At 39.2% G+C, this 21593-nt stretch overlaps 1 protein-coding gene across 1 annotated transcript; it reads right to left on the reverse strand.

The window, feature by feature from the left end:
• Positions 1–4393: 4393 nt before the first annotated feature.
• LOC142742257 (keratin, type II cytoskeletal cochleal-like) lies at positions 4394–9879 on the reverse strand. Its single transcript, XM_075851815.1, has 9 exons — positions 9451–9879; positions 8960–9168; positions 8201–8261; positions 8004–8099; positions 7755–7919; positions 7374–7499; positions 6112–6332; positions 5704–5732; positions 4394–4548 (listed from the first exon to the last, which is right to left on the reverse strand). The coding sequence occupies exons 1-9, from the start codon at positions 9877–9879 to the stop codon at positions 4394–4396; spliced, it is 1491 nt and encodes a 496-aa protein (XP_075707930.1).
• Between the last annotated feature and the right edge of the window lie 11714 nt (positions 9880–21593).

The raw sequence follows: 21593 nt of genomic DNA on the forward strand, positions 1-21593 counted from the left end.
ACGTGCCCAGCCTTAAAGGGCCAGCACGCGCACATGAAAAATAAATGCAAATCAGCCCTAATCACCCTGGACTATAAAAGGGGCTCTGCCCTTTCACTCCTTGCCTGAGCATTGTTGTGTATTTCCATGTTAGTCTTAGCAAATGGTCCCTTAGTGTTATCCTGTTCCCAGTGTTCCCATGCCCTTCTACCTGTATCCTGTATCCCGTGCTGTGTTTGTTCCTGAGCCTTATCGAGTGTTGGAGTCGTACTGTGCCACCTGTGACGCCTGCTGTCATACACGTCTGGTGTCATCTACCACACCTGATATCATCTGCCACGTGTGGTGTCATCTACCTTCAAGTTTCATCTGTGCCTAAGCCTCTGCTACTGTCTTGACTATTACAGGTACTCTTGTTCTAGTACTTTGTATAGACTGTTGTTTGGCCATCTGCTACCCCGCTATGGTGCAGCCTAGTGGGTCCACATACCCATGCAACGTGGCACTATGTCTATTAATTTACTACTATTGACTCTAATTAGTATTTTCTATGTGCTGTATTACTTATATAGTTTTACCACAATATTATTGGCTGTTCAGTGCAGATTATTGTATACTATTGATTTAATGTGCATATACATAAATAATCTTCAATTAATTTATGTTTAACTTTGGATCTATTGTTTCTTTGTTCTCTATTAATTGATTATAATGGGAAACAAATAGTTTTTTTATAACTTTCTACTATTTGACATTTTCCTGCTTCCAGTATTACCACTTAAGTGGGTTTTAACCCCTTAATGACCGGGCCATTTTGCACGTTAATGACCAAGGATTATTTTTTGTTTTTTCACGGTCGCATTCCAAGAGTCGTAACTTTTTTTTTATTCCGTCGACATAGCCGTATAAGGGCTTGTTTTTTGCGGGACGTGTTGTATTTTGTAATTGTACCATTTTTAGATGCTTATAACATATTGATTAACTTTTATTAACTTTATTTTAGGAGAGAATTGAAAATAAGCAGCTATTCCAGCATTAATTTTCACGTTATAAATTTACACCGTTTACTATGCAGCGTAAATAACATGTTAACTTTATTCTATGGGTCGGCACGATTACGGGGATACCAAATATGTAAAGGTTTTATATGTTTTTTCTACATTTGCACAATAAAAAGCCTTTTAGAAAAAAATTACTTGTTTTTGCATCGCCGCATTCCAAGAGCCGTAACGTTTTTATTTTTCCGTCGATGTGGTCGTATGTGGGCTTGATTTTTGCGGGACAATGTGTAGTTTTCATTAGTACTATTTTGGGGTACATAGGACTTATAGATTAACTTTTATTTTATTTTTTATGGGGGGAATGGGAGAAAAGAGAGAATTTTGACGTTGTTTTTTGCGTTTTCTTTGGACGCCGTTCATCCGGCGGTTTAATTAATATGTTCATTTTATTGGTCAAGATGTTACGATCGCGGGGATACCATATATGTGTATGTGTGATTTGTTTTGACCGTTTTACTAAATAAAACCACTTTTTGGGCCAAAAAAGTAGTTTTATTTGACTTTGACTGTAATTTTTATTTTATTTTTTTTCACAAACTTTATTTAACTGTTTTACATTTTTTTTTTTAGTCCCACCAGGGGACTTCACTATGCGATGTGCTTCGTATACCAAAGCATTATTACCTGTCAGTGTAAAACTTTGTTAGACCCCCGGCTGTCATGGAAACCCGACGGCGACCCGCGATTTGTTTGCGGGGGCGCCGATTGGGTGACAGAGGGAGCTCCCTCCCTCTGTCAAACACATTAAATGCCGCTGTCACTATTGACAGCGGCATTTAATGGGTTAAACTGCCGGAATCGGCGCGCGCTTCGATTCCGGCAGTTGCAGCAGGAGCCAGGCTGTGTATAACAGCCGTGCTCCTGCCGCTGATCGCGTGGGTACAGTGTCAGTACCCGCGCGATCACAGGACGGATATATCCGTCCTCCTGCGCGAACTAGCAGCTGCTGAGGACGGATATATCCGTCCTTCGGCGTTAAGGAGTTAAGTTTCTGAACATAAGGTGCATCTACCTGCAGAATAATAAAACGTACAAATTCCGCAAACCTTCTTCTTCCCTTAGGCCTCGTTCACATCAGCGTCGGGTCCTGTTTGGGGTTTCCGTTCATCCATTGCATCAGAGGAACAGGTGAACGGAAAGCCAAACGTAAACCATAACTTCCGTTAGCATTACCATTGCTTTCAATGGTAATGCTTTAGATGCAAATGGTTTCCATTTGTCTCCGTTCTGTAAGGTTTTCGGTTTTTTAGCAGAAAAAATAGCGCAGTCGACTACAGCCTCCAGCATCTACTGTATTTCTGACTTTTATATGTGAGAACTTGCTTTATGTGTATTAGTTATCTGCTAAATCATAATTTTTTCTTATCCAATTACTAGTTTTCCATAGTGTTATGGTCTCAAGGACCAATTAATATTGGAACTTGCGGTACCACTGTATACTGACTTATACTTCCATATGCAATATTTTAAATCTAATATAGATAAACTTGTAACTACCTTTAGAACAACATTTATTTTTAATTCAGTATCCCCTCTTGTTCTGTTTTAGAATGATACAGATTAAGGGCCAGTTAACACTGAAATGGAAACCGTGTCGAAATCAGCGGCAAAAACTGACAAAACCGCCTCTCATTGATTTCAATAGGAGGTGGAAGCGTTTTTATTTTCCCGTGGCGGCTTTTAGCCGGTCGCTGGAAAAAACAGCGGCATGTTCTTTCTTGCCACGGTCCCGTCTGTGACCTCCAATTGAAATCAATGGGACGCAGAGGAAGCGTTTTTCGCAGTGTTTTTTGCCCACGGCCCTCAATGACCGCGGGCAAAAAACAATGTGAAAAATGCAGTGAAGAACGCAGTGAAAACCGCGGCAAGAATGTGCAGGCAGGTCAAAATCTGCAATAAAATTCCTCTATTGGTGGCTTCTAGTAGCCATATTGCTATATTTTAAATCAATTTTTATGGAGATGATTTGGAGCTCTGTATTGGTAAACAACTCTGATCGCTATAAGATATGCAGTATCATTTTCATTGAACTCTGCTCATTCTGGCCTTAGGAGTCCAGTGAGTGGTCATACTCAGTAATTGACAGCTATCTTTGTGTGCACACTCATATAAGGAAGGCTGGCAATCATTGAGTGAGACCGCCCATGGGACTCCAAAACCCAGAATGAGCAGAGGTATCAATAAATGACAAGTTATATTGAATCTTTTCCCACAAAACTAAATATTAATCTGCTCAGCTCCTCCAGCTCCTTAACATACTGCTAATTGGACTGCATGTTTAATGTGACAGGTTCACTTTAAGAAATGATTTAGCACAAATTGTTTTCAATGGTAGACAATCATTTTAAGATTGCTTGATTAAAGAGTAACTACACTTTTATCAAACATTTGATATGTCATAGAGACATATCAAAAGTTTCGATTGGTGGGGGTCTGAGTGCTAAGACACCACGTCACCCTGCACATCGACTGTGATCAGTGCTCATCATCAGCCTGGAAACGGCTCTCATAGATGGCTCATTTACATATTTAGAAAAAAGCTCATAATTTTTGAAAAAATAAATGTTTTGGGACACAACACTAGTGTTATCAGTGTGACAGCGCCTATCAGATCAGCTAGAAAATAGGGCATTACTAAACTGGATGGGTCGGTGCATTACATAGGGCCATAAACAATGTTTACTTAGCACCATTCACTACCTGAAAATGAGGAATACACCTTGGGTTTTGGAATTTGTGAAAAAGGGGTTGGTCTACAAATACCTTCTGTTTTAAGAAGACAATACTAAACTTTACTTTATAATTATGGAATTTTTTAAAATCTTTTAAATTAATGTATCTAAGGGCCTGTTCACATCCACTGCGCTATTGATTCCGTCGAATAAACGGAAACCTGCCGGAATGGTGACAAACGGAAACCATTAGCAATGTTTCCGTCACCATTGATATCAATGGTGATGCAAACAGAAGCTGTGGTTTCCGTTTGACTTTCCGTGGCGGGGTTCCACGACGGAAACCTCCAACGGAACCCCTGAAAGGAAAGCGAACGCTGATGTGAACCGGCCCTAAATGTTACTTTCCTTTTGAGAACAAAATATTGGTTCTGACTTATGAAAGGTAAATATTTGAATAAACACTAGAATTTCAACAGGTGACAGAGCATGCATTGCAGTTTATTAAAGCAATATACACTAAATAAAAGGTACACGGCTAATACAATAATTAGAATATTCTAGAATAGCAGGCTAGTCGCGCTAATGCAAACATAGACATACAAAGTAGCTTGCTGCACATATATTACAGCTTCCTAACCGCATAGACATATCATTCATTGTATACTATATATGTACACTTTAGCAGTGATGTCCATGTCCATGGCTAGAGTGATGCTTGCCAAGAGAGATGTGGCTGCTGGAGCTGAATCCTCCCTTATGATGATGATGGCTGCTTATACCATGCGATTTTTCTCCTGAATGATGTTTTCCACCAGTGCTAGAGTGTAAAACAGCTAAGAAATATAAAAGAAATTGGTAAGTTAAGAAAGCTTAGAAAAAAACTAACAACAATGGCATGGCAATAAATTTGGTCATCAAACATATTACTGACTATACAATAGCAGGTAATGGATCAGTTACATAGTTCATAACAATATGAAACCCACCAAGAGATTGAACTGAACAGGGGTTGGCATTGCTGCCTTGCCTTAGATCCCTGGCCAGGACGGTGACATCTACAAAGAGTTTCTATGTTCTACTTATGTTCATGTGTGATTTTCCTGGGTAATAAAATTTCATTCTGTACTTTAAAACATACTAGTAATTAGTGTCTCATATTTTTTTATAATCAGTTACCTATATAGGGCAATTAGAATACATTTTATATATTATACAGAGCTGCTGAATTCAGTTTTAAGGGGTCTTATAAAAATCATAAGGGCATATGGGCATCAAAGAGGACATATAGACATCATAAAGGAAGATCCCCTGCTTAGGGTTCCCTTCCATGATTCAGCGTGTGGAGCCACTAAGTGAGCACTACAAGGACAGCCATTTATTTAAATGGCCGGCATTGAAATACTATGTTTTCAGCAAGAGGTGTGTGTTGGGGGCAGTGTTGTAAAAAATAGACTCTGGTTCGCTTCTGAGCACGGGAGTCTCATGAGGGTATGTTCACACGCATTGCAAAATACATCTGAAATTACGGAGCTGTTTTTGCCTGAAAACAGCTCCTGATTTTCAGACGTTTTTGTAACTACTCGCGTTTTTTGCGGCGTATTTTACGGACATAATTGGAGCTGTTTTTCAATGGAGTCAATGAAAAACGGCTCCAGAAACGTCCCAAGAAGTGACATGCACTTCTTTTTACGCGCCGTCTTTTGACAGCGACGCATACAATTACACCTCGTGGGAACAGAACATCGTAAAACCCATTGAAAGCAATGGGCAGATGTTTGTAGGCGTAATGGTGCCGTTTTTTCAGGCGTAATTCGAGGCGTAAAACGCGCGAATTACGTCTGAAAATAGGCCGTGTCAACATACCCTGACATATCTCCAAGTTGACATTGGCCAGCCTCAGATTTTAATTGGACTTAATGCACATGCTTCACTTCCCAAGACTTAGCAGTACAAACATACATGTTAACAATCTTAATATATTTACTTACAGATATTAACATGGCCTTCTGAACAAAGCCTGAAAAATACATGGTAAAGAATATAATTAATTTAGCGAAATTCAGATTTTTACATTGACAAGTATTTTTCTTGTAGCAGTCAACGATTAACTTAACATATATAGAAATCATTATCATCCTAATATGACCATCTGATAAATTCTCCATTTCTTAAGTAAACCAATCCGAATTGCAGATCTGTGACATCAATGAATAATAAGGATATTGTGATGTTGTCACTGTAGTTCTAGTTTACTCAATATAGATATTATTTCAGGTACTCTACAAATTATTCAAAGTGATTAATCATTTGATTGAATATATTATATTGCTACGTATTTTTACTTTAAGTCTACTTTAACTAATATACATTAACCTATGCGTTTCAAGGAGACTGACCTGTGCTCCTCTCCTTCCAGCATCTTCCTATAAGTGGCGATCTCAATATCCAGAGCCAGCTTGACATTCATCAGTTCCTGGTATTCTCTCAGTTGGCGAGCCATGTCCTGCTTGGCCTTCTGTAGAGCAGACTCCAGTTCAGAAAGTTTATTCTTGGCATCTCGGACAGCAGCTTCTCCACGTTCCTCAGCCTCTGCTATAGCAGATTCCAGGGCAGCACGCTACGAATAAAGAACATATATTAGTTTATTATATACAGTATTTAAATTGATTTATACCTCATAGTTGCTCTCCTTTAGGGCTTAGGTCTTAAGTCTATATGTCAGCCACATTTCCCGGACCGAACACAGTTCAGGGAGCCATACTCTTAGCATCATAGTTATGTATGATGCTAGGTGTCCCTGTCTCCCAGCGGGAATACTGTCCCATACTGTAATCCTGTTTTCAATACAGAATGGCAGTCCCACAGGTAGGCAGTGACTCACAGCATCATGGGTGACTATGATACTAGTCGTATGGCTCCCTGAGCTGTGTTCGGTTCGGGGAACACAGCCATGTGAATAAGGCCTCAAGTTGTGTTTACATGTTATTTTCACATATTAAGTGTAAGTCGTTCTAAAGTGCTAAAACACTTAAAATATATAATCCTATCATTAGAATTTCTGACATACAGATGTAACAATCTGTAACTTGACTTTTAATGCATTAAATACACAGTGGCAAAAAAATTTAAGGCTGTGTTTACATCAGCATTGGGCTTCCATTCATGGGTTCCGTTAAACCTTTCCGTCAGAAGAGTTGACTGCGCTATTGTTTCTGCTAAAAAAATGGAAACCTTACGGAACGGAAATATATGGAAACCAATTGCAACGAAAGCATTACCATTGAAATCAATGGTAATGCAAACGGAAGCTATGGTTTCCGTTTGGCTTTACGTTCATGGGTTCCTCCAACGGAAAGGTCTCTAACGGAACCCATTAACGGAACCCATGAACAGAAAGCCGACGCTGATGTGAACAGACCCTAACTTGACTTTTTCAATAGCTTTTCAATGGCTTTAGTGATGAGTTATCACGCTGCAGCAAGTTACGAAAGTCAAGATAAACTGTGCTACATCTGTATGGTAAATATCTGTGCATGTATTGAAGCTATACTATATACATATCTATAACAGGCATAGCCATCACAATAATTGTTGAGTTCCATGCAGTGTATACAGATCTAGATAGATAAACCAGTTATTGGATTATTGTTAATCATACCTGGGATTTAGCACATTCAATCTCTCCTTTCAGCCTCTGAATTGTTCTGTTAAGTTCAGCGATCTCATTCTTGCTGTTCTGCAGGTTGTTTCCATTTCTTCCAGCTGCCGTACGCAAGTCCTCAAACTGCAGACAAAGGGACAAATCGAAATAATACATTGATATTGTGTCTGATTCTATGCTGAAGATAGCAAAAAAATCCACACACTTGGTTCTTTATTTTCAATGCTTGCGCCAAAGTTGACTGATGAGCACTTTATTTGTATATTCAATGCTCATTCATCCACATTCATTGAAGTATTTTGGCACAGACTGATGTCTGAGTCACAATGAAATTGAGTTACTAGCATTTTCATAATTCTTTATATATATATTACTCACCCTTGACTGGTACATGGCCTCAGCCTCAGCTCTGCTTCTATTAGCAATATCTTCATATTGAGCTCTGACCTCAGTAATGATGCTGTCCATGTCCAGGTCTCGACTATTGTCCATGGAAACAACCACTGAAGTGTCTGAGATCTGAGCCTGGAGCTGACTGATCTCCTGAAGAGTAAATTATAGTAACATTGAAATTGACTATAATCCCATCATTCGGCTTTATAAAATGTAAAGTATCAGAAGTGTTACCGCATCATACAGAGTCCTCAAGAAGTTGATCTCATCGGTGAGAGAGTCGGCCTTAGATTGCAGTTCTGCTTTGTTCATGAAAGCGGCATCTACATCCTACAGAGGAGAAGGAAGAAAATTATTTGGGCAACAATGTCTCTCATAAGTCACATGGTAGTCATTCACCAACACCATTTTTGTTTGCCTTCATCATTTACCCTCTTCAAAGCTACAAATTCATTCTCAGCAGCTGTACGTCTGTTGACTTCCTCCTCATACCTTCAGAAAGACAAGATGTTCAGTGTACATGTATGTAGAAGTGAACTATAAATCACTTCTAAATCATTCAAATCCTTAAAAATTATAATTTTGAATTAGGGTGAATTTAGTTTCTTAATAGGTCTGTAAATAATAATTGAAATTCTAGCTAAATTTCCAATGTAGGGTGATATTTTCTAAGAGTTGGAGAACATCTGAGGAACATAACTTTGTTGAATTTATTGAGAGGAAACATCTATAAATCTTATTTCAAAACATGGTTTATGGTTCACAACCTTCCGAACTTTGATGGACCAAGAACACATTATGCAATATTTTTGGTCTGTTGAGTGCTTGAAGACAACGCCATTTATACTGTAAGCATGGTCCTCCAAGTGATCATTAGATCACTATTTGGAATCTATGCATTTTTGGGTTCACCGTCTATTAAACATGAAGCAAGTAACACTATGGGGTTTTACAACAGCTCAAGCATAACCTTACTGAATCAGGTTCCTCTTGGTAAAATACTGCTTATAATTCCAACTAGTCAATTCTGTTTTAAGCAAATCCATCTTGTGACAAAGCTGCAGCTAATGTTGGTTGTCAATAAACATGACAATATAAAACTGCTCTATTCGACTATTCATCTCAAATTGTTAATGTATAAAACATGAAACCATTCTTCAGACTACCAATGAAAGTGATTATGGCAGTACCTTCTCTTCAGTTCGTCCACAGTTCCTTCCATATTGTTCCTTTCTGCATCTAGACGAGACCTCTCACTTTCCAGATCGTCCAGTTGTCTCCTGAGGTTGCTGATAAAAGCTTCAAACAGAGGTTCAATCTGACACCTGGCTGTTTTCTGCTCTTGTAGAAGAGCCCACTTGGTCTCCAGCATCTTGTTTTGTTGTTCCAAAAATCGAACCTGTTAAAACATGAGCATTTTGATTTTTACTAAGAGGGTTTAAAGGCAATTTCTCTATCTATCTATCTATCTATCTATCTATCTATCTATCTATCTATCTATCTATCTATCTATCTATCTATCTATCTATCTATCTATCTATCTATCTATCTATCTATCTACAACCTACCATAGCTTTTAATGTGTTTTTCTTGCCTTCTTCTTTAATGGTGGACATGATATTGCTTGAGATTCTATTTTCGATTTGCTTTAATGAACATTTCATGAACATTCATTACTCACCTTGTCAATAAAAGAAGCAAACTTATTGTTAAGACCCTTTATCTGATTCTTCTCTTCAGTTCTCACTCTCTGTATGTTTGGGTCAATCTCCAAGTTCAAAGGAGCGAGAAGACCCTGGTTGACTGTAACAGAGGTGATACCTCCACAGCCAGATAGTCCTCCAAATCCATGACCGATACCACCAATGCCAAACCCAGACCCATGTCCGCTCTTCCCTGAATGAAAACTGGCTGATGACATCTTATGTCCCTTGGACCCAAAATTCTGGGCGCTTGCACTGCTAAAGCAATGTTGAGTCTTGTGGCCGTGTCCTGTGTGTTTAGGAGAGTGTGATAAGATGCTGTGAGAGCTGGAAGGTTTAGGTGAAGCCACAGAACAGGAGCTGAAGTTCTTGTGTCCTGAGGAGCTGAGGATGGAGTGATGAGACATGATGGTTCTTGATTTGCAGAGGATTCAATGTGCACCTTTCTAAGTAATGTTCAGGCAAGTTGCGCTGTGGAGCTGACTATTCTTCCATCCTTTATATACCTACAGTGGGTGTAGTCTCTAATATAGACCATGTTATTGCTACCTATGACTCTAGCTTGGTGACATTGGTTCCTCCTTCTTTCATAGAAAATAAAACAATCACCCACCTCTATTTTCAAAGCTGCAACACTTTTATTAGTTGCTAACAATTCTTAATAAAACAATGAGGCTGACGGGAAGCAGAATTAATTGACATTTATCATAAAAAGGCTTAAAATGTTACTGTATATGGAATGATACACCACTTGTCTAAAAAAAAAAGGGCAATTACATATTTCTAATTTTCTCAACCAACTAAATGTAGAAATGTCATCAAGCATTTATGTGTTGTTTTACTATTTTATTTTACTGTATAGTGAACTTGTATTTTCCAGTAATATCTCCACATTGAAGACATTCAGACTAATGTCAGATAAAAGGTTAATAGGATACAAATTGGTGACATATTGGTAGGATATATATTTTCGGTTGGGGTCCGACTGCTGTGATCTGTGCCAATCGATAGAAAGACCGTTCTTCAGAGGCCACATGGTAGGCTCATTAATGTCAAAGGGGATACAAAGCGCCTTTCTCATTGATGTACAGTAGCACTATCAATCCGGGTTTTCTATTTTCACTATTCCTATCTACATTCTGTGGTAAATTCCTCCATGTAAATTGGGAGAAGCTGCAGCTGTACTCTACCTATAAATACCTACACCAGACTTGTGCCTGAGTTTGCAGGAGCTGCAGCAGCAGCAGCAGCGGCAGGAGCAGTACATTATGGAACATAATGGACAGACAGCGGCATTGGCTGCATATAGCCCGGGGATAAATAGCCAGTCCCTACTCTTAGCAATGGAAGATCTATTTATTGGCATCAGGCATGGGTGTGTGAAAATCCCCATGGATCCATGCCTTACTCATCTTCACAGATGTAATGTTTTCCACACTTGGGGATGACAATTTTGTCTGCATTGGTGTGACGACGCCACCTGCTGCGCTGAATACCCTATCTGACAGTACACTGGAGGGTGGACAAGACAGTACACAGATGGCAAACTGGGCCAGTTCCTGCTACTGGTCCAATCTGCTGACCCAGAAGTCCATGGGGTCAGGGATCAGGGTATCTGCTGGAGAAAGGGCACAGTCCGGGTACGACTAAACTTGGTTGTTCAGGCGGTGCTTATCTGTTTGCTGATGTGTGTCAGGTTGGAGTGGCAGATGAAAAGACTGTTTGATCATGTTCAGCAAACTTTATCGGCTACTGGTACTACTAGTGCATGTTGTATCAGTAGCGCTAGCAGAGGCAGTGGAACATACCAGGTAGACATCTGACCAGCAGGTGTCTGCTCGGTGAAAACTGTGGCAATCTAGGTACAGAGTGTATCATGATAATACGCCAATTTTGTCTTCCTTTCGGCAGCAGGAAAAAATTCCCATTTTGTCTTTTTATAGTGAGGGTCTAAAAACATGGCTATCCAATAGAATTCCCTTTGCTTGATGCTAACAATACGCTTGTCAGCATATATGTAGCCAAGAATGCAGCTTGCCATGCTCGCTAGCGTGTCAGAGAACCCAGTTGTTTCGTTCTCCACTCCGCAATGTGTTGGCTGGTCATGGCCAGCTTCGTCTTTATTATCATCATCATCAACTCCTCCACGTTCACCAGCATGCGACATCGTCTATCTTGGTCTGCAACAGCCACAGGGCAGCAAGCAAGATGGGGAAGCTGTTCTTCCTCCATCCCTTGTTACATCAGTCTGTGCGTTTGCTTCAATATAAATATCAAAGAGAGGACATTGTTGACATTGTTTGTCCCTACTCACAATTCTGGTGGTCTCTTCAAAGGGCTTGAGTAGGTGAAAATGCATACCTGATGAACTGCCTCTACGTGATCTTAAAATAGCACATACTCTCTCCATTGGTGGTCTGATGCATGATGTAATCATGGACCATTTTACGCTGCTCAAACAGACAGTCCAGTATATGCAAGGTGGAATTCCAGCCAGTTGGAACGTCGAAGATTGTACAAAGGAAGACCGTTCTGACGATGCAAGTCCAGGAGGGCGTTCTTGGCCACATAAGAATGGCTGAAATGAACAGACACTCTCCTGGATATGGTCAGCACCATCTGCAAGCCACAATACATTTAAAAAAAATGTTGCCCCACCAACTTTATGACGTGTGCCCTGCAGGGAGCATTTGTTATATTCCCCATATGGAGTTCAGCCACAATGCTCCCTCCATTGTCGCTGACTAAGTTGCCAAGTTATAGTTGGAGTGGAGACATTCAGCGGGAAATTTGCTGCTCAATGCAGAACAGCAACTAAGCCGTTGTGTGGCTTCTCTTGCCCAGGCTCATCAGGTGTAATACAGCATGGCAGCACTACAGCTACACATATGAAAGGACAGAGGGGAAGTGGATGCAACGTTCTGACCTGTTGCTGTTGGGGATGGAAAGATGTCCATTGAGGCGGCTGTGGTGCAGGCAGATAAGCACTTAGTGTCACAACCAGACCTGTACGACTGTGGAGGTGTCACTAGCACCTGGTCTTGTCGCAGTGGTCTGGAGTTAAAGCAGTAGAAGTTCACGGTGATGTTGACAACAACAACCATGGTCTACTTGTGGATGTGTCATGACTTCTAGAATGACAACAGGGAGGAGCAGGACAGTCTTGATGAAATGTGCTGAAGGAGAGCCGTAGTATCTACATTTGTGCCTGAACGGCCCATGTACTGTCTGCCTGCAGTGCTTGCTCCCTGCAATGGTTTAGTCAACTGGCGATGTAGAGAAAAATTCCCACACAGGAGATGCTTTTTTGAGGATGTAGATACAGATGAAACCGGGATAAAAACTAAAAAAATGTAATGTGCAAAATGACGTTAGTTATGTGCGCTAAATTTCTGTTTCTTTTTTTTTCTCGACTAATTCCTCAGGCCTATGCTTGACGCAGAACAATATACCAATTTTTCTCTCTATCAAATTGTTGTAGATCTAACTATATATTTTTCTTCTCCGTACTATGAAACAAACTCACTGACACTAATCCACTGTCTATTTGTAATCTGTATTTTACTATCTCTCACTCTATGTCGGACATCCCCTATCTCCTCTCTGTATCCCCACAAAACAGCAGCATTTCCTGGTTAGGCTACTTATAGGGGCTATGACTCATATGTTATGCACTGAGTTATCAGTGACTCACACCTATACACCCTCATGATTGGCTGTGCTAGAGGGAGAACTGCCTGCAAGGCATTATGGGATAGCCGCCTGGCCACCACCCGAGGTCATGTGATTCGTCTTTGTCTTCTTCTGATCTGTAAAATGGTGGGCGCCATTTTGAGAGATTCATGCGGGACAAATGCCCAAACTTTCGGATTTGCTAAAATCCAAATCTTTTGGGAAATTAGGCCCCAAAACCCCTGAAGACGCTACATATGTAGCAAAACATGTCAGGGAGCTAACTGAATTTTCATACAATGTGAATCGCTGACAGCTATAGTTAGGGATAGTTTACCACTAGGTAGTGGACTGCAGCCTAGACTGGCAAGTAATATACTGGATCCTGTCTATAGCCCAGTACGAGTTAGACACTTTGTGTCTTAGTTCACTTTACCGTCAGCTCGCATTGATCTTTTTAACCATTGTGTGGTCTGTCATTGTTACTCAGTAAATAATAATAAAAGTTACGTTTTAAAAAAAATATCCACACAAGTGGTAGTTGGGAAATAGTGATTTATTTTCCTTTTGGCGATTACTTATTACTAATTATTCATTGTTGCCCGCCAACTACCAGGGCCTCCATAAGTGTTTGTCAATATAATCCAAAGGCACACTCCCAAATGAATAGCACTCAGGGCATACTTTACTATAATGATAGTTCAAGTATCCACTGTCTACTTTGGCTTAAGAGTCTACCGCTACACAAATATACATATATTATTGTATATATAAATATATACGTTTCCAAAGAAAAGTCAGCATTCCAATAGGTTAAAGTAGAAAAAATAGGACTTTATTAGCCCATGTGTGTGACTTTTCAGCCCACTATACTGGGGCCTTTCTCAAGCAATAACATGGTGTATGCAGTGAGTGTAAATAGTCTAAAAGTACATACGGTATCAAACAACTATCAAATAATCAATTGAGATTGTGTTATACATACAGTATCAGATCAAAGACACATGTAGAGATGTAGCCAAATTGGTCTTGACTTGCAGCGTGATATCACACAACAAAAGCCATTGAAAAGCCATTGAAAACGTCAACACTGTGTATTTAACCCCTTCAGGACTGAGCCTGTTTTGGCCTTCAGGAAGAAGCCGATTTTTCAAATCTGACATGTGTCACTTTATGTGGTATTAACTCCGGAATGCTTTCTCCTATCCAAGTGATTCTGAAACTGTTTTCTCGTGACATATTGTACTTTATGTTAGGGAAAAAAATGTGGTCGATAAATTCAATATTTATTTGTCAAAAACACCAAGATTTAGAGAAAATTAGCAAAAATGTGCATTTTTCTAAATTTAAATGTATTTACTTGTAAAACAGAGAGTAATACCACACAAAATACTTACTAGTTTATATTTCCCATATGTCTACTTTATGTTTGCATAGTTTTTTTATTTATTTTTTTATTTTTCTGGGACGTTACAAGGCTTAGAACTTTAGCAGCAATTTCTCATATTTTCAAGAACATTTCAAAAGCCTATTTTTTCAGGGACCAGTTTAGTTCTGAAGTGGCTTTGAGGGCCCTATATATTAGAAAGTCCCCATAAATCACCCCATTTTGAAAACTGTACCCCTCAAAGTATTCAAAACAGCATTCAGAAAGTGTTTTAACCCTTTAGGCGTTTCACAGGTATTAAAGAAAAAGTAGAGCTGAAATTTACAAATTTCATTTTTTTTTGCCACAATTCATATGTAATAAAAAAAATTCTGTACCACAGAAGGTTTTACCAAAGAAATGCAACTCAATATTTATTGCCCAGATTCTGCAGTTTTTAGAAATATCCCACATGTGACCCTAGTGCGGTAATAGACTGAAACACAGGCCTCAGAAGCAAAGGAGCACCTAGTGGATTTTGGGGCCTCCTTTTTTTAGAATACATTTTAGGCGCCATGTCAGGTTTGAATAGGTCTTGTGGTACCAAAACAGTAAAGACCCCCAAAAGTGACCCCATTTTGGAAACTACACCCCTCAAGGAATTTATCTAGGGGTATAGTTAGAATTTTGAACCCACAGTTTTTTTGCTAAATTTATTTGAATTAGTATGTGAAGATGAAAATCTACTTTTTTTGTGAAAAAACGTAGAAATTTAAAATTTTTACAAGAAATAAAGTAGAAAAAACACCCCAAAATATGTAAAGCAATTTCTTCTGATTATAGCAATACCCCATATGTGGTAATAAACTGCTGTTTGGACCCAAAGCAGGGCTCAGAATAGAAGGAGCACCATTTGGATTTTGGATTTCTGATTTTGCTGTAATAGTTTTCAGCGCCATGTCGCGTTTGAAATGCACAGGAGGGATGAAAACAGTGGAAACCTCCAAAAAGTGACCCCATTTTGGAAACTACACCCCTGAAGGAATTTTTCTAGGAGTAAAGTTAGCATTTTAACCCCACAGTTGTTTTGCTGAATTCACTGGAATTAGTCTGTAAAGGTAAAAATCTACTTTTTATCTGTAAGAAACGTAGACATTTTTAATTTTTACAAGGAATAAAGGAGAAAAAGCACCCCAACATTTGGCAAACAATTTCTCCCGATTACGTAAATACCCCATATGTAGTAATAAAGTGCTGTTTGGACCCACACCAGGGCTTAGAAGGGAAGGAGCGCTATTTGGCTTTTGGAGCTCAAATTTAGCTGGAATAGTTTTTGGGTGTCGTGTCGAATTTGCAAAGCCACTGAGAGACCGAAACAGTGGAAGCCCCCCAAAAGTAACCTACACCACTTAAGGAATCTATCTAGGGGTATAGTGAGCATTTAGGCCCCACACGTCTTTTGCAGAATTTATTAGAATTAGGCCGTGAAAATTAATATCAACATTATTTCCACTAAAAAGTAGAAGTTTTTCAGTTTCACAAAGGATAAAGGAGGAAAAAGCACCCCAACATTTGTAAAGCAATTTCTCCCGAGTACGGCTATACCCCACATGTGGTCATAAATGTTTTTTAATTAGAAAGTAATTAACCCTTTCCGAACTGATCCATGTTTTTCTTTTTCGTTTTTCCTCCCCGCTTTCCGAGAGCCACAACTTTTTATTTTTCCGTCAATAGAGCCGGTGTGAGGGCTTATTTTTTGCGGGACGTGCTGTAGTTTTTATTGGTACCATTTTTTAGTACATAAGACTTTTTGAGCACTTTTTATAAAAATTTTTGGTAGGGCGTTCACCGTGCAAGTTCAATAATGGTATATTGTAATAGTTTGGACTTTTACGGACGCAGCGATACAAATTTTGTGTATTTTTTTATTTTTTTACACTACTTTAGAGAAAAAATGTGAAAAGGGTTTCTTTTTGGACTTTAAATATTTATTTAATTTTTTCCACTAATAATAACTATTTACTTTTGTTTTTACACATTTTATTAGTCCCCCTAGGGTACTTGAACCAGCAATCGTTAGATCACTGGTAGAATACACTGCAATACTAATGTATTGCAGTATATTGTGATTTTTACAGGCTCCTGTAACAGCGCGATCGCTGTTTCTGTCCATTAGTCCCGGGTATCAGATGTAATTCCCAGCTGACACCCGCAGCGTATGGTGCGGGCTCAGCGCGTGAGATGCTCCATATATCACCCCCCACACCACAACATGCTATTAAGTCATGGTGCGCAAAGATGGTGCAGAGTGAAAATTAAAATTTTCCACTGATGTGTCATTTTAGTGCACTATATGTTGTGCCCAGTTTGTCCAATAAATACCTCATAAAATATTAACCGGGTTCTCCCGGGTATGGCGATGCCATATCTGTGGACGTAAACTGCTATTTGGGCATGCTGTAGGGCTCAGAAGGGAGGGAGCAGCATTTGGCTTTTGGAGCGCAGATTTTTCTTGGTAGTAGCTCTGGCTTTTTGCTGCTATTTCAGTTTATAATGTGGGGGCATATGTAGGCTGGGCAGAGTAGATCAGGGGCATAATAAGAGGGTATAATAATGAGGAAAATAAATAATAATCCGGAGATATGTGGCCAGTGTCGCACTTATAAATGGCACCCGATCCTATCTGCTTTTGGAACACTGCACATTTTGCATCGCCGTATTCTGGGAGCCGGAACTTTTTTATTTTTTCACCACCGGAGCTGCGTGAGGGCTTATTTGTTGCAGGACAATCTGTAATTTTCATTGGTACCATTTTGGGGTACATGCGATTTTTTTTTATCACTTTTTATTCCATTTTTCGGCAAGCCAGGTGACCAAAAACCATCAATTCTGACAATGATTTTTATTTATTTTTTACGGCGTTCACCCTGGGCCATAAATGACTATTATATTTTATTCTGCGGGTCGATACGATTATGGCGATACCATATGTATATCGTTTTTTTTACATTTTGCATTGTTTGCGCAATAAAATAACATATTTAGAAAATAAATTATTTTTTGTGTCACCATATTCTGAGAGCCATAACTTTTTTATTTTTCGGTCAAAAAAGCTGTGTAAGGGCTTGTTTTTTGCGGGACGGGTTGTAGTTTCTTTGGTACCATTTTAGTGTACATGCGACTTTTTGGTCACTTTTTTTTTGTTCATTTTTTGCTTATAATAAAAGACTTACTATATGAAAAAAAGCAGTTCTTGTTTATGTCACTTATAACTTTTATTTTTACACTTTTTTAAAAACATTTTTATTCTTTTTTTTACTTGTCCCACTAGGGGACACTTAGACTTGCAGCTCTGATCGCTACTAGAACACATTACACTACCTACGTAGTGTAATGTGTTCTAACTTTCATTGTGACGTGATAGTCACACTGACAGGAAGCCTACGACGAAGCCATTGTCTGGCGTCCGGTTGCCATGGGTACCATCGCCAGCCCCTGTGATTTCACGTTGGGGCTGCCGATCTGCGCTAAACAACTTAAATGTGGCGATCAAAATCGAACGCCGCAATTAAGGGGTTAACTGCCGAAATCAGCGGCGATGGGCCACTGATCGGCAACGGGGAATGCAGGGCAGACACCCTGCACAGTTAACCACCGCTGCGGTGTAGCGCCCCGCGGCGGTTAACTGTCAAAGCACTGACGTAACTGCACGTCGAGGTGCACGAAGTTACTGCACACATCAACGTGCAGTTACGTCAAGGTGCGGGAAGGGGTTAATGCGTTAAAAGTCAAGATAGAGATAGCTACATCTATATAGTGGGTATAACTCGATACCGTATTACAAAATATTACAACAAAGTGCCCAGTGCATGTGATAAAACATTATTTTCAGACTCATCCGACATAGAGTCCAGTCAGAGACTGCTTTCCATACATGCTGTAGTTCTCGGCATCTTGATAATGCTACTGCGCATGTCAATAGCAGGAGATATGGTCAGCGTCATAAAATCTATATTACACATGTCTGCACAGGCGCAATGGATACTTTGTACTTGCACATGCGTATTGGCTTCATTGAACTCATATTGTCATATCAAAGAAGGGCACAGATTGCGCACAAACTAGATTTAACTTCTCTGACTAGTAGACTACTGCGAAGAGATATTTAGAACACTTATAATGTGTTTATGCCACATCAAGTTCTATAGAACACTCACAAATGGCCAGGCTCCCCTTGTAGAGCAGACCCCTATATAAGAGGTACCGGGAAACAACTCCAGTGATCCATATATAATGGACCGCGGTTTCGCCCATAACCCTTGTCACTATTCTTTACAAAGAGTACATACCCTACACAGCTGCACATCTAAGGCATACGTGTCATTATATTTTCTTTGATTTCGCCCGTTGCAGTGAGGTGTCGGCTGTGACATACAGCCGACACCTGCTCAGTATGGAGTGCGCTCATCCTGTGAGTCTACTCCATACTTTCCCTTGGCAGCTGCCATGTACATGAACGTAGTATGTCACCAAGGGGGTTAAAACTCTTGTGTGTAATCCATCTAGTCCCAACGCCTTATTCCATTTAACTTAGCTGGGACCATATCTACATTCAGCCAATTAAGAATATTAATTCCTGTATTAACAGCACTGGCACCGTCTATATAAACTCTTTCTTCTTTTGTAGAACACATTTAGTAGCTTTGCCTCCTCTTGATCCCCTGTGACCAGCTCCCTATTACCACTTTTATATAAATAAATAGATATTCTGTCTGAAATTGTACTTATTATATTGTTGTTAGTACATTTATGAATAATTAAATAGCATACAGTATGTAATAATAGTATAAGAAAAAAAAGTTAAATAAAATGTATATTCAAACTGATTGGCCCCTCTGATCGTATCCCAGATCAAATTGTACAATTCTTGCACGTTCATGATCTCCCTATTATTCATACTCTAAAATGGGATACCTTCAAAGCTTATCTCCGGGGCTGTTTACAGTACACAACATCATATATAAAAAAAACTACAGTCCACTCGGAAAGGGAGATGAAGAACCTTGTGGTGGATGCCGAATCATTGTACATTTCTGATCCCACTGAGGCCCATAAATCTTACTGATTGGGTTTGACCCATGTGTATAAGCATCAGCTTCAACTAAAAACAAAGTGCAAACTTTTCTTTACGCGTCAGTACTATTTTGAAATGGGTAATCAGTCCAGCCAACTTTTAGCCCATTTAATTAGATAGGAAAACACTTCTAACTCGGCTTTAAAGATCCAAGATTCCACTGGCCACTTATTAACGGCAGGGGATGCCATTGCCATCAGATTTAGAGACTATTATGCCACGCTATATAGCTCCTCTTCTGACTATACTATAGCTGATGTTTTGAATTATTTAGCTGACCTGGTTTTCCCCAGCTTATCATCTGAACAAGTTGCTTTACTTGGCGCCCCCATTTCTATGGAGGAACTTAAGGATGCGATTTGTGAAATGGTGCCCCACAAGTCACCTGCCCCTGATGGGCTCCCCATTGAAGTCTATAGGAGGTACCAAAAACACATGGGTCCGTCATGGGTCCGTCAATACTAGATACTCTCAACCAGGCCTTAGTCACTCATTCACTTCCTTCCACTTTCTATGATGCCTCCATCATAGTTTTACTGAAAATTGGTAAAAACCCAGAGAACTGTGGATAGACCGATCTCTTTAGTTAACCCCTTATGGACGCAGCCTTGTTTTGGCCTTAAGGCTCAGAGCCCATTTTTCAAATCTGACATATTTCACTTTATGGGGTAATAACGTCGGAATGCTTAAACCTAAACAAGTGATTCTGAGAATGTTTTCTCGTGACACATCGGGCTTTATGTTAGTGGTAAAATTTGGACGATATATTCATTGTTTATTGGTGAAAAATTGCAAAATTTAGAGAAAATTTATAAAAAATAGCATTTTTCAGAATTTAAATGCATCTGCTTGTAAAACAGACGGTTATACCACCCAAAATAGATACTAGTTCACATTTCCCATATGTCTACTTTAGATTGGCATTGTTTTTTGAACATTCTTTTATTTTTCTTGGATGTTACATAAAAAGCAATTTCTCATATTTTTAAGAAAATTTCAAAAGCCTTTTTTTTAAGGTACCTGTTCAGCTCTGAAGTGGCTTTGAGGGGCCTATGTATTAGAAACCCCATAAAACACCCTATTTTGAAAACTAGACCCCCTCAAAGTATTCAAAACAGCATTTAGAAAGTTTATTTAACCCTTCAGGCATTTCACAAAAGTTAAAGCAAAGTAGAGGTGAAATTTGCAAATTTAATTTTTATTCCTGAATTTCAATTGTATTCAATTTTTTTCTGTAACACAAAAGGTTTTACCAGAGAAACACTACTAAATATGTATTGTCCAGATTCTGCAGTTTTTAGAAATGTCCCACATGTGTCTCTAGTGCGCTCGTGGACTAAAACACAAGCCCCAGAAGCAAAGAAGCACCTAGTACATTTTGAGGCCTCTTTTTTATTAGAATATATTTTAGGCAGCATGCCAGGTTTGAAGAGGTGTTGAGGTGACAAAGCAGTAGAAATCCAACAAAAGTGACCCCATTTCGAAAACTACACCCCTCAAGGAATTAATTTATGGTTGTTGTTGTTGTTGTTATCATTTTGACCCCACAGTTTTTACACAGCACGTATTTGAATTGGGCTGTGAAATTAAAAAAATTACATTTTTTCCAATAAGATGTAATTTTTTATCAAAATTTCTTATTTTCACAGGGAACAAAATACCCAATTTTGTTGCCCAATTTGTCCTGAGGTATCAAAGCAATGGAAACCCACCAGAAGTGACCCCATTTTGGAAACTACACCCCTCAAGGAATTCATTTATTGGTGTTGTGACCATTTTGACCCCATAGTTTTTTCACATAACTTATTTGAATAGGGCTGGGAATTCAAAAAAATTATTTTTTTCCAATAATACGTAGTTTTGGCTCAAAAATGTCTTATTTTCACAAGAAATAAAATACCCCATTTTGTTGCCCAATTTGTCCTGAGCGCGGCAATGCCCAATTTGTG

The sequence above is a fragment of the Rhinoderma darwinii genome, chromosome 2 (genome assembly GCF_050947455.1).
Source record: "Rhinoderma darwinii isolate aRhiDar2 chromosome 2, aRhiDar2.hap1, whole genome shotgun sequence".
NCBI classification, from domain to species: domain Eukaryota; kingdom Metazoa; phylum Chordata; class Amphibia; order Anura; family Rhinodermatidae; genus Rhinoderma; species Rhinoderma darwinii.

Coding starts and splice junctions, on each gene's coding strand:
- LOC142742257 (XM_075851815.1), bottom strand. CDS start 9,879: ATGTCTCATCACTCCATCCTCAGCTCCTCAGGACACAAGAACTTCAGC. Junction 8,262..8,959: donor GTGGACGAACTGAAGAGAAG/GTACTGCCATAA, acceptor GTCTTTCTGAAG/GTATGAGGAGGAAGTCAACA. Junction 6,333..7,373: donor TTGAATGTGCTAAATCCCAG/GTATGATTAACA, acceptor CTTTATTCGTAG/CGTGCTGCCCTGGAATCTGC.